Raw genomic sequence first — 14,105 nt, forward strand, 5'->3', positions numbered from 1 at the left:
CTTTCTCTTACACTTACAGTAACTCCCAAATAATAAGAACCAATTATGTTGGCGGTGCTATAATCGTGTTTTTTTTGCTGATGAATGCTTGTCGTATTTGGATCAAAATGTCATATTTTAATCATATCCATAATTACTTTCCCTTCAGATTAAAATTCTTGTATTCAAGGGAGAGCATTCCATTCACAAGCAATTGGATGAGAGTCTTATTAGCCCTCGGCAACTAAAGATGATGTTACCATGGAAACAAATTGTTCTGCTATCAATCACTGGATGCCTTGCAGGTAAGATATTTTAAAACATATTATATTTGAGTCTCACTGTGCTTGTTGTCATGGTTTATGTCACGACAACTTCTCTCCTTATAAAGTTGTGTGTTTTTATTGCATATTCATTACAGGAGAACATCACTGTTATTCCACAGTCTCACTGACTAAACGCACGTCTGTAAGGTTAGAGGTTATAAATAGCAGTGTTTATATGAAATATAGAGTTTCATCCATTAGCGAGGAAGAGACAGAATCAGAGCAGTTGTAAATAACCTCAGAGAAATCTTCTTCTACCCGACCAAAAAGGTTACACTGATTAAGTTGCAGTTGTTACGCGTACAGCGCTCCAGCGGGATGTCCTTCACCGCTCCCTACTGCGGTGTCCTGCTGCACACTTACAGTACACTGTCAGGGACAACCCGGAGTCCGATCCCATTCCTGTTTAAGGCCTGTCCAGATCATTATCAGGATCCACACAATGAATCCAGCCCCGCATTTTAGCACAATCTACTCGCCACCGTGCCTCATTCTGCCCTTGCATGGCCGCCTGGGATTTTGAGCTGGAGAAGCACAGACTAGCAGAATGTCAACCCTTGTTCAAATGACATTGTAAATCCCAATGAATGTTATTCAAATTGGCTCATGGGTAATTCACACCCAGCACTCAAGGGAGCGAGATCCAAGCAGTCTCACCTTCCTAGCGGACAAGTGTTTTTAACAGGGCCTTGGCTGCTGCGTAGAGCCGCTTGTTCTTATTCAGTGTTGCGATCATACACTTTGAAACCCTCGAGAATCACTTATCTGATAACAATCATTACGGCATCTGAAGTGTCGTGTTGTCTGCCGTCTCTCTCGCCTGGGACTTTCAAAATACACCTAAGCTGTTAGCCTGCATGGCATTTTATTCAAATTTGCATTAGGGAGAGGCTGTCTAACCAGACTGAGAGGTGAATGAATTTGATGTGATGCGGTCCGTTACCATATCTTGTTTCTCAGTCTATCACACAGTGAAATATGTGTTGATTCCTTGACATATTATTACCAGTTAAAACCATGTGTAGAACTGCTGGCCACATGCTGCAATCTGTTAGCAGTAGGATATTAATTAGGCCTACTCTGGCCGTCTGTTGACTCTGCTTTCATTTAGTACCAGATTGTGTTCCACATCCTTTCCTTTTAAGCTGCTGGCAGATGAGTGCATCCGTATGGCCTCAATTAACCGGTGCATGCGAAGTATGACATAGATGTTCTGAAAATAGATCACTCTGTTTTATTTATCAACCCTGTCAGTTACCGGGAATCATTATTCACGGAGGGAATGTGTGAAAACTGTCTTCCTACATCAGTAGTAAACTTTTGTAAACTTAAGCGCTCAACCTAAGTCTTATTATTATCTATGATATAGTTGCTTGCAAGTAATTAACACTGTTATCACTCAGTGTACGTGAGCTCTCCGCAGTAATCAAAGCATTATATGACATATATGAAGCCAGGACATCAACTATATCTTGGACATTGGCAACAAGATGATGATTTATCATGGTGATTAAGTGACAGAGTGAGGCATTGGAGTAAATACACAGAAGTGCCACAGTCAGTGTTTTTTCATCACCATTGAAGTGTCAGATCCATCCTAAAAAAATGCAGTAGCATACAGTAAAACAGATAGCAAATATGTCATCATTAGCAGTTAATGCCTAACAAGGGTAAGTGGGATTTACTCTTCTTAATGCAAGATAAGCAAAGGGTGTACACAACACATCTTGGGGATTGTCTTAATGTATTTCTTTTCTTTAGGAAGAGCAACAGTGTTCAGAGAATGTGTATATATATCGAGTGTATTAGTGAGACACACTGTGTGTCAGAAAGTTGCTGCATTTCAGCAAGATGAACTATTTTTTTTCCCTCGCAGCTTTTGCTGTATTTGTCCAGTGTTTTCTCTTAAGGTCAAAGAGACAATTTTTCTGGCGTGTACTACTATAGATCTTCTCCCCTTTTCCCCCCAGCCTGTACAGAGGATGTCATATTTCAAGGGCCAAGATGGAGGACGGAGCCAAGTGACCTCATTTTACCCATCAGCTCCCCAGACCAGCAGGCTACCATCACATGCGAGGCGGACGGGAGCCCTCCCCCGCAGTACAGGTAAATTACCACATCAAAGCTCCCCACAAGCCCCGGCTCCACACCAACTACCTGCTTTGGCTCCACATCCATGACGCGTGGTGGAGACCCATCGCTGCTTAATTGCTGGTGAATCTTCGTTGCTGCTTCCGCGGAAATCAAAGAGGGTTACAGATAGCGTTGATTGCTATTGATTTGTTAAAGAACAACGTTTTCCTGGACATAAATGTTGGAGGAGATTATGCACCATCCAACGAAAAACGACTTCTAAGAGCAGCAGCTTAATTGAGCATCCGTTTCTAATTGAACAAAGCGCATCTATTTTCAGCCCGAGCTATGATGTAGAGTTATAGTCAGGGAGCCGCCACGGTGGTTGGTGAGTATGCCAGCACCTTACATATGAGTGAGGTTACTTTACTAACGATAAGACTTAAGCCACTGTACGGCTAAGGCTGATGATCTATAATATGGTGCACGGCTTAAGAAATCATTACAGGAGAAAGGGAGAATCCGGCGACTCATTTGCACCGCAGATCCTTTGATATCTCCCCGGCTATTCCCTGGCGGTGGTTGGCATGGTGGATTGTGTTTCGGGGCTTGGTCAGCACCATGTGGATGCACAGCAAGCAGGGGAGAGAGGCAGTAACCTTGTGAGTGACATTCCGTTAAACGCTTACATTTCCTATAATGTGTCTGCGCTGAAAACATGGTCCAGGAGCTGAAGCATGTGTGTGTGTGTGTGTGTGTGTGTGTTGGGGGGGGGGGTGGGTGTATCATTATACTTGTTGTGCAACCTGATCTATTTCAGGACTAAGCCGAAACCTTCACTTGCATTGTTTCTCCTGTAACTTAAAGCGTCCTGACGTTCACTTTGGGACGTTAATGCTGTAATGGGCAGTGTTGTTGTCGAGAGCACTCATGCACAGATTATCACTATTATAGTGTAACATTTAATCCACATATTAAAGCCACACTAATCAATATTTCATATGAACAACGGATCAGATGACTATGTGTAATGTTGAAGGGCTCGCTCGCAGCGACAAACCCACCAAGATTTATGGCCACCTTTGCAGTTCCCTTCGCTTTATGGGGTGGAAGCTGGTTTTGTGGTTTTATGTCCCGTAATTTCCCATGTTTAGGTCTGGTCTCCCTGCTTCCGTCAACCGTGGGTCCAGCAGCAGAAGGCAGCAGTTTTTAGATTAAAAAAAAAAAAGCCAGGACAAACGACATTTTTTTTTCTTATCCTAATCAAGGGTGTGTAGAGGATAGAGGGTGTTGTATGCTGTTCAGATCATAAAGCCCCTTGAGGCAAATTTTGTGATTTGTGATATTGGGCTATATAAATAAAACTTGACTTGACTTGACTAGGAACATTTAGTAGCTGATTTGCCAGATACATTCGTCAGGAGTTGGTGGAAAACAAAACAAAGCTAAAAGGATAATGTGAAATTCTTATTCAATATTTGTTTCTACATCATTCTAATTAACACAATCCATGCAAAATATACACCACTCACATCTCAAGGAGATCTGGGGGATAAAAGCTATTTTTAATTATCCTTTCTGTTCCTCTGACTGTATATAAAGCTATTGTTCAACATCACTCTCACTCAGCTTCTGTTTGTCGCACAAATCTCACTCTGGTGAGAAATGCAGCACCACTGTTTGGAGTCAGTGCCCTCGATTATGAACCATCAAATCTGGATGACATCTCTGGTGATGCTTGTGAAGACACTAGATTTCTGCCCTCAATTTTACTTTGAGGAGGGAGTCATTCTTTTTTGTTTTATTTGGGTTGCATCAGTATTTCTGACACTGATCGTCCTTGACTTGTTTCCCTTCGGGCAAGGAGAGGACTTTTCTGTCCTGATGATAAAATAGAAAGCATGAATTCTCAGCAATTTATTTCGCTAACAACGAAATTAGAACCTCAAAATATCCTGAGCAGACTGGAAAAAAATGCCTTTAGGAAGTGGCCATGCTGTGACTTTCACCGGAGTCTGCAAACTATGGGCCCAGACCCTGCAAATGAACAGTATTTGTATAATTAGATATGCCAAGCGAGAGGGTATTACATTCAGAGCTCCACACTTAATTTCCTCAGTTACTGCAGCTATTAAGAAAAATTCATCCATTTGGTTTAATATCCATAGAAAAAAATTGGGTCACCCAATATTGAATTTGTCAGAGAAGATGATGTTAACCCTTGTCAGGGCGCCACTGTAGCACTAAGTATGTCAGCTCTCTGGCAGCTGGGCGTTTTAGCTTTCCTGCATATCCGACAGTGATGAAATTCAGGTAAAATGTAGATGAGATAATACAAATAGTCAGATGTTATCTGAATCCAGTGGACAGTGGCCAATGGTAACCAATGTGATATGAACTACAACATAGTATGTAGTAATACCAGGTCCAAATGACTTTGGTATAGTAGCTGGTTATTTAGACATATTGGGGTAATGTAAGTTACCTTACCAACAGACTGTCGCCAAAAATTTCAATTAAAGATATTTACAGTACTATTATGTACTGTACACTCTATAGAATATTTTATGCTAGTATATAGTATATATTAATAGCACAAAGAAAAAACTGTTACTCTAATTTATTTTTCTATTTTGGTGAAAAGACCAAAATCAACAATATATTAGTCCGTCTCTGAATACTAGCTGATTTCCCTTTCTTGTGTGGCTCTCACCTCCAAGCCCACTGGTTCTTACTGAATACGTCGTAAATATTTACATAGTATGCAATATTGATATGTAGTTTAATTTGTGAAAAAAAACAACAGCTCAGTAATTTCCTACAACAGTTTTTAGCAAACATTAGGCAACCTGGAGTAAATAGCTCATTTGTTTGGTGACTATTTTCAGCAGCGTTTCAATACACATTTGGTGCTCTTGTTAGTATTCACAGCTGCAGGACAGTGTATGTGGGACAGAGTCAAAATAAACTACAGTGCTCATGCACAAACTAATGAAGGAACATGTCACCGAGTGTAACTGTGTGGCTCGGTGATGTGAGGGTAGCTCCAGCACAGAGGGACTTAGCTAAATCAGGATTTGGCTACTCAAAACATACGTGTTAGTAGGATCAATTCATTTTGTGTTTTTTTTTTTTTTCTGTCTTTCAAGGGGATTGAGTGACTGTAAGAAAAAAATGGATATATAGCAGCATCATCATCATCATCATCATTGGACTGTCAATCAAAGAGCAAGCGCTTTAGAGACTCATTAGTTTGCACCGATGCTCAGCAATCATGGAAAAGTCCATCATAGAAATAGACACAGCAGACCAGGATGTGATGCAGACCAGCAGCTGAAAAGCGAGTGGTAAAAACAATTGCTCCTGTAATACACCTACCTGTAATAGATTTGAGATTGGTGATATGTAACAGTGGTATGGAGGTGGATAAATCATTTAACAGGCTGTTTGACAAGTTTGAAAATCCTGTCTAGCTGATCTAAATGTTAGAGAACAGAGAGCAGACAGGATAAAACGAGAATATCAGGTTGTCATTTGTGTTTATGCTCATAATGCTGGCTAGTTAGCGTCACACCGCTGTTTTCCAACACTTCGCCCCGCTCCACCTCCACCACCCACTCAGTGACACTGTGAATATACGAACGGGAACCCTGACAGTTCCTCAGCTGACAAATAGTCCAGCGTAGCGCCAGAGCACACTCCAGGGCTCGGAGCTGTGCTTTATGAATACACCTGTCACTGTGTTTGCTATGAATCTGCTGTAACACAGGATCAAGGGCACAGCAGTGATTGGAAAAGGGGAATAAAAAAAGTACCCCGGCTGGTGTCTGCTATCATGTAATGTGACTTCAGGCAGATGTATGACTCTACCTTTGTTTGCGGGTCGGTGCAGGGCAGCAGGGACATAAATAGAACTGGGAGCGCTGTGATTAGAAGATGTTATTTTTTTGCGTTATGAAAAGAAAAACAGTGGCAGCGCAGCGCCAGATAGCGGGACTGAATCTAGAAATTGTCTCAAATCGAGTCGATTTTGATCTTCTTGGAGGGTCACTTGTCCTTTTATAGGGTGAAAAAAAATCTGTGACAATGGGCTTATGAGATCATTTCAAAACCTACGGGATAAACTGGAAGAATGCAGGCATGTGGTCTTCATTCTCATATTCGCATATATAGGTAGATATATGGACTATATATCAATTATGTTGGTGATGCATGAATATGCATTTATTCCCTTTCACCTTTAAATACCTTTGTAATTGTAAATGGTGTTATGTCTGCTGATAAATGTGTATGACTGTGTGTGTGTATATATGTGTGTGTATATGTGTGTGTACCTGTGCTGTATACCTGTTAATATCTCACTAATTACGCCGGATTTCTCAAGCTGATATCCACAAACCCACACGTACGAAACACTGACACGCTGGTTTTAGGAATATTTATCGTGTTACGTTTGGCTTGAAAGCCAAATGAACATCAATTTATTAAAAAGCAGCGGCAATAACGTACTAAACATAATTGTAGAGAGTACCCTGGTCAGCAGTTGAATTTCCATTATCAGCTCTGAGCTCTGCTTGTGTGTGTGTGTGTGTGTGTGTGTGTATGCACAACTCTATGCAGTCTGTGTGGTCACGGCCGTCTCTGTGGGTGTCTGGCCTCAAGGAAAAAAACAGGTGAGCCAGCGCTGCAGTACAATCCCCCGTCTATTTGATGAGGAGACCTCATGCAAAATTGATGCGTACCTCAAGGTCACGCGGAGTTCATTCGGAGCATGCTCAGACCGGCCCGCGCCTGCAGCACACCGCAGCGAATAGGACTGTTCTCCTGGACTCGGCCAGACTTACTGTAAGCTCCTCTCGGTGAGATGTGGGGGTTGGATTCAATATGATTTAGTTTGGGCTGTGATAGCATTAAGACCTCTGCTCGGCCTCCGTGACCTTTCTGTTTTTACGAGAGCAGTTTGTGTTTGAGAGGGCATCATAATGGTTGTTTTTAGAATTAGAACAAATATTGCTGTGGTGGCTTAGTGTTCGTTAGCAATATGTAAAAAAAACAACAACAAAAAAACTGCTGTTCAGGTTGAATTTCCTCCAAATGAGTAGTGTATTGCATTGTGGTTGTTTGCCAAGCTTTTTGGCTTGTGACTCCGTAACAGGTTATGGCTTTAATGCGGACGTGAGTTGTGAGCAGTTCTACCACAGAGAGACCTTCCTTCTTACATTGTTTCATTTGAATCACTGTTACAGGACTGAGGATGTAAAAATATCTAATATATATATAATGTGCATTTCAGAAGAGGTGGTGGAGGCTAAACGTGTCAGTGTCTTCATTATAGTTCTTGTAGTTTTGTGGTGTCGCTTGAACGTCTAGTGAGAATTACTATAGCCTATTTAATGGGCTCAAATAGAACCCAAAAAAGCGGTGTCCAATCAAAATCATCCGTAGCACTTTCCGATAAGATACGTCTCATAAATTGTTTGTAACTAATGGCTTAATTAATGGTTAATAAATCATTTCCGAATGTTGTTAGATCAGTTGTACAAACATTTACAACTGCGGACTTAGATTACTGTTAGATTATGAATGACTAATTAACATTTATAACTGCAGACCTGATGGTTTATCGCCCTTTATTAATGACTTGTTAACACTCATAAGGACAGATGACCTACTGACTTTTGCTGCTAGCTTGCGTGAAACTCTTCACATTTCATCACTGACTTTCATTTATAATGAAACATGACCTTTTATTAATAACTCAGTAACATTTGTAACTGCTTACTTGATGGCTTATTACCCTTTGTTAATCATCTACTGACATTTATCACTGCAGACTCGATATCTCATTAGAAAGTGTGAAACACTTTACTCTTTCTTAATGACTATTAATAACCTTACTTTAAAATGCCTCAAGATTTTTTTAGGGCATTTTTTTTTTTGCCTTTATTGCATAGTGACAGTGAAGAATGACAGGAAATGAGGGAGGAGTGGTGGGGGGGCATACAGCAAAGGGCCCAGGCCGGAATCAAACCCGGGCTGCTGAGGTAAGGACTCAGCCTATGTGGTGCACGCTCTACCCGGTGAGCTTCCGGGGCTCCCCATGCCCCAACATTTTGATGTTATTAATAGTTTATAACATATGTATAAAGCATTAATAATGTTGTATAGACTTCCCTGTATAGTTGGTAAGTAGAGAACCAGTGAGTGGTTTCGGATACAGCTAAAATCACGATTGATCGTTGACATTTTGCAACCACATTGATTATCAGCTGGTGCATGTAGGTCAGTCACAAAGCAGCAGCGGATGAGACAAAAGGCTGCTATCCATCCTGTTTTCTTCCATTGAAACCACGGTGCTGTGTGTTTTACCGCTGGTGGGAGAACGTTACCACCTGGCGGGAGGAGGAAGTGGCACAAATGAACATATGCACACACTCAAACCCAAGCGGCAGTGAAAGGGCGCTCCGTTAAGAGAAGGCTGCATTTCACGCTAGTGCTTTCCGTTCTGTCCCTTTGGCATGAGGAGAGTACAGCCCGGCTGGGTTTATAAAGACGCAGTGTACAGTGTGATGTCTCTTCACGTTTGCACAAGTGTGACGGCTCACTCCCCCCCCCCCCCTCCCCCCCCCTTGCCTCTCGCTGTCACCATGTGAGAAATGCTTTAAAGTGCTTTAAATAGTCCTGATTGCGTTAATGTTAATGGTGCCATTGACTTTACATCTCATGACAAAATGACAGCAGCTCTTGTTGATATTTCCTCATCTTTAAATCCCATCCACCTTTACTGAGCTCACATGAAAAAAAAAAAGAAAAAAGAAAAAGGGAGATCTCTGATGACAGGCTCCCCGTGGCTTATAATGTCAGGTGTGTCTGCAGCCAGAGTAGGTAGGTGGCTTACTGATTATGTCCGTGGTGCAGAGACACCATCACACCTGGCCAGCTGACTGCTCCGGGGGGGTGTGTGATCTGTCCAGGTTGCCTGCCTTCCTCTCCCATTAAGTTCAATCTTGCTGTGTGGCTGCAAGTCTAACGAGCTCACCATCCTTTTCCATTTAACCTCCTCCCCTCTTCCACATACAATAATCCTCCCTTTGGCAAAAACTGAGGAAGCAGAAGGACAGTGGAGACTCAAATGGAGAAATACAAGGCCTTTAAGTGTGCTTTACTGCAAACGTCCACATTGTGTATCAGAGTGTGTGTTTTCATATATATTCCTGGAAACATAAGCTTTGTCGTGACAAGTATAGGGCATTTAAAAGTAACATCGCTGCTGGAACAGTGACAAAATCAGCCAGATTAAATGACTGGCACAGACTGTTAGATGAATAATGCAAGCTACAAGATGAAAGACAGCTTCGTCTTTTGTAGTCTGTCAGGCAGGAGACTGGAGAGAGCCATGACTTTAAGACTGCATGAAGCATCATTCTAACTGCCTGTTAGTTTGCCTGGGAGGGGGGAAAAAAATGATATTGATTCTTTTTTTCCACTCCTTATCATTGGAATTGTCATTCCTCAGTCCTGTCACAAAGGCGGACTAACACGCGGCATACCAATGGTTCTTTTGTTTCTCAAATTCTATCGGTAACGGGAAAAGTGATGTTTCATCTGTGTTAATGTCCTCGAGATAAAGTCCCGTGACCCTCCACGCTCGTATAGGTATCACTCAGTTTGCATTTCAGCGAATAACGTGTGAAGTACTGTCATTGTTCAGCATGGACATTATTCAGTGTTTTGTCTCTGTTGGTAGCTGTGATTAGTAGCTGTCACTCCTCCAACTGTGCTCGCATGACAGAGCATGTGGTGACCTTTCCCTAAAGGAAATGGTCTGCAGACAATGCAATATGAAGGTGTCAGAAAGCAATAAGTCAGAAACACGAGAGCGCAAACATAAACTAATTAGAAAGCACTCAGAGAGCACATAACTCTGCCAAGGCTGCGCGGTCCTTTAGACTAGTAATTTTAATAACACAAAATGTTAAGGCATTTTTAATCTGCGTCTGGATAGCAATCTGTGTCAAAACGTGCATAGAGATATACAATTATGGGAAGCTTTGGCCATATTTTTTTTTTCATTTTTCTTTTTTTTTATTCAAGTAAGTGTGATTCGTGAATAAATAGTAACAAGACCACGAGTCGACAGCCGTGCGAGCTGCTCTGTGAGGCTGTACTTCGGCACAGTGGTGGTGGTGGTTTGAGCCAGCATGCTCACAGTAACATGCTAATGTTTGGCAGATATAATGTTTGCCACGTTTACTATGTTAGTAGCTTAAGTACAGTTCGGAGTTACTTGTACTTCACTTTAGTATTTCAATTTTAATGCTACTTTATACTTAAACCACCCAACAGTATATACACCCAACAGCTAAATCATTGAAATGCAGCTTAAAAGTTACTGCATCAACAGTAATAATCCAATAGTATAATATATGATAATATAACACGGACAGAGCTCATTTTGACTGCATAGGGAGTACTTTTGCTTTTATACTTTAAGTATATTTCTATGTTAATACTTGGTATTATTAATACTAAATACTTATTATACTTATATAAGATTTTGAATGCAGGACTTTTAATGGTAACAACTATTACAGTAGTTATTACACTTCATCCTGAGGGGGACATGAATGTGTGTGCCACATTTCATGGCAATCCACCTAAAGGTTGTTGAGACATTTCACTCAAAACCTCAAATCTGCACCTCATGATGGCGCTAAGAGGAAAAGTCAAGGGATCGCCAAAGTCAGTAGGATCCATCCTCTGGGGACCACGAATGTCTGTACAGAATTTTATGTCAATCCGTTCAATAGTTGTTGAGACATTTCAATCTGGACCAAAGTGGTCGATCAACCAACAGACCAACATTGCCACTCCCCTAGCGTGCTTAAAAACAGCAAAAAAATCTCCCGCTATGCTATGAAACATCATTTGCTGTATTCTTACTTGCCCAAAGGCACTCGTTCATCGGCCCACTGCTTAAGGTTCCATCAAATGTCAATGAAACACTTTTTTTCAGAGATTCTGCAAGCAGCATTACATAGTGGGACAAAAACAACCTCCTGAGTGGAGGTAATTAAAACTGAGATGAAATGAAATCCACTTCACCGTGCAAGTAGCAGAAAATCAATACTCACCACAGCAGATTTGCTCAGTTTTGGAATTTTGCCTAAATTAATAGCAAAACAAAATACTTAAATGAAGGCGAACTATTGAAAGCTGGGAGCTAGAGCTGTCCTCAATGTCAAGAAATGTTTTCTTTCCTCCTAACTTGCTGTAAGGGATATTCACAACATTCAGGTTTGCCTGTTAATAAAGCAGAACCCTGCCCTTATTATTCACCTTTTATCTTCTCAGCATGATGTGGGCGGACTGATCAAATCGATCTCTGTGATGAACGCTGTGAGCGCGCATCTCCAGGGGGCTCAGCTACTGATTGTGTTTGCGTTTTTTCCAGATGGTCACTAAACGGAACACTCATCGATCTGGGGAATGACTACCGGCGTCACATGTCTGGGGGCAGCCTGATCATTAGCAACCTGGACAAGGACCAAGACACCGGGGTATACCAGTGCACGGCCTTCAACACGTGGGGGTCGATCCTCAGCCGCAGAGCCTCCCTGCAATTTGCATGTAAGTGATCCTACAATTGCTAACACGTTTCTGGCCCAACTCTGACAGAGTTATGACATTCTGGCACCACTTTGTATCTGCTGTATATCAGTCTGACATGTGTGTTATATGGATGTGGCCCGGGTATACTGTTTTTTTTTTTTTCATTTACTATTCCAATTTCTCATTTGGATTGCCTGGGAATAGATTTTCGAGAGGGGAAATGGTAATCCAATGAAATGTCAGATGCAACAAACAGTGGGTGAGGCAGCTTCTGACTGCCTCTGAACTCCATTGATTCTCATTAGGGGTTCCAACTCTGACAGCGTCTATGCTCGGTCCGAATTGACTCATATTTTGCCAAGTGATACGCCAGCCCCTGTGATGCAGCCTTTAAAGGAGGCAAACACAAATAATGCGTAAGAAGCGTTTGCGTCTTTGTAATCACCAGCCGCTTCTTTTTGTGTAAAACATACAGCAGATTGTGAGCAGATCAGACGGTGACGGGCTGTCGGCTGCTCTGTCAGCCTTCTGCCTAAAAGGCAAAAAGCGGGCTGGAAAGTGATGCTGTGGAGTGGGGTCTTACTTTCCAGACAGGCACTGTAGAGGCACCTCTCCTCTCCTGATCAAGCCTGCTGACTATTGATCATGTCCCAAGGATAGAGAGCCTTTCACTTCCTCTCAGGAGATGGACTGCTATTATCCCTATAGCCCAGTAATGAATCTCACTCTTCACGTGGTCCCAGCGTGAAGAGCAGAGCTGCTTGACATTTATTGTCTTGCCTAATGCACAGTGAGGGAGGTCTGGGAGATCAGGATGGCTGATACTCTGCTTTTCCATGTAATGAGGCCACTGCCCTAAGATAGAAATGTCATGCCTTGCTTTGCTGCTTTGCTTGCCTTCAAAATTCAGCTGCAACCACTAGAAACTAACGTGTCCACCAACGAGGGCTGCAGCTAACAATTATTTTCATTAGCGATCAATGGTTTAGTCTGTAAAAAAATGTGAAACATTGTGAAAAGTGCTCATTACAGTTTCCCAGAGCCCAAAGTGACGTCTTCACATTGCTTCTTTTGTCCAACCAACAGTCCAAAACCCAGAGAGAGATTGATTTATTTATTTATCGTCGACAACAAAGAAAAGCAGCAAATCCGCACATTTAACAAGCTGCAACCAGCAAATGTTTGACATTCTTGCTTGAAAAACTACTGAAAGGATTAATCGATTATCAAAATTGTTGGGAATTCATTTTCTTTCGATCAACTAATCGAAATTCTGGTTTCGTACAATCTGGGTCTTATTTTCATAGTTTTGGCCATCGTCATACTCATCAAGTTAATTGCTTGATGAGTAAATAGTGAACGTGGCAGCGTTGGCCTACTGCACATGCACATTAATGTTTCTCTCCCGGGCCCGTCCTCTCAGTCCCGCCTTACATTGGGATAGCGTCACACATAAAAATAGCTTAGCTCTGGTGGTTAAAAAAAGCTCATAATATTAGGAATGAAAACTGGCCTTGTTTGCCATTGCAGGCGTCCTGTCAACATCTTGTTTTGTCGTGCAGGTTTATGCGGTTGTGTTTCTTGCAGTAACACAATTGGCCACTGGGGAAAATTAGCGGCAAAACTAAGTTGCTACCTACTTCCTGGTTCAACTTTGATATGCCACGCTTACGTGGTTTTGCGTGTTAACAGCTGGAGTGAGGAATCATGACCAACATTTTGGGAGCGCTCGCATGCAGCATTACCTCCAAATAAATGTGTTGAAAGCTGCACTAACCAATGTTTTATAGTAACAATGGGTTAAACTGACTATGTGTATCGTGAAAGGTGTCCCTCATCGTGACAAACCCACAGAACGTATTACAATATAACAGTCTGGCTACACGGTGCAACAACTCTGGAGCAGGTAGGTTTTGCTCAAGAACACTGATGGACACAACATATAATGTCTATGCGGCGGCGCCGTTTCCCAGTCCGGTCATCTTCGCGCTGTAATGGTGGCTCTCTGTAATCTCTAGGCCAGCCATTCTTGTACGGCGGAGAGTGATTCTGCTCACAAAGGAATCACTGCAGCTACAGTGAGTTTGGCCTCGAGCTCTCAGAGTTACAGTGTGT

General features: G+C 42.0%; 1 protein-coding gene across 2 annotated transcripts in view; it reads left to right on the forward strand.

The window, feature by feature from the left end:
* Positions 1-229: 229 nt before the first annotated feature.
* cntn3b (contactin 3b) overlaps positions 230-14,105 on the forward strand; it is a 40,062-nt gene continuing 26,186 nt past the window's right edge. The window contains exons 1-3 of one of the 2 annotated variants that reach the window (XM_070903264.1): positions 230-284; positions 2,276-2,411; positions 11,833-12,008. In XM_070903264.1, coding sequence (XP_070759365.1) covers positions 230-284; positions 2,276-2,411; positions 11,833-12,008 — 367 coding nt within the window. The remainder of the gene's footprint in view (positions 285-2,275; positions 2,412-11,832; positions 12,009-14,105) is intronic. The other variant, XM_070903265.1, reaches the window with a different exon arrangement.

This window comes from Enoplosus armatus, chromosome 3 (genome assembly GCF_043641665.1).
Source record: "Enoplosus armatus isolate fEnoArm2 chromosome 3, fEnoArm2.hap1, whole genome shotgun sequence".
Classification (NCBI taxonomy): domain Eukaryota; kingdom Metazoa; phylum Chordata; class Actinopteri; order Centrarchiformes; family Enoplosidae; genus Enoplosus; species Enoplosus armatus.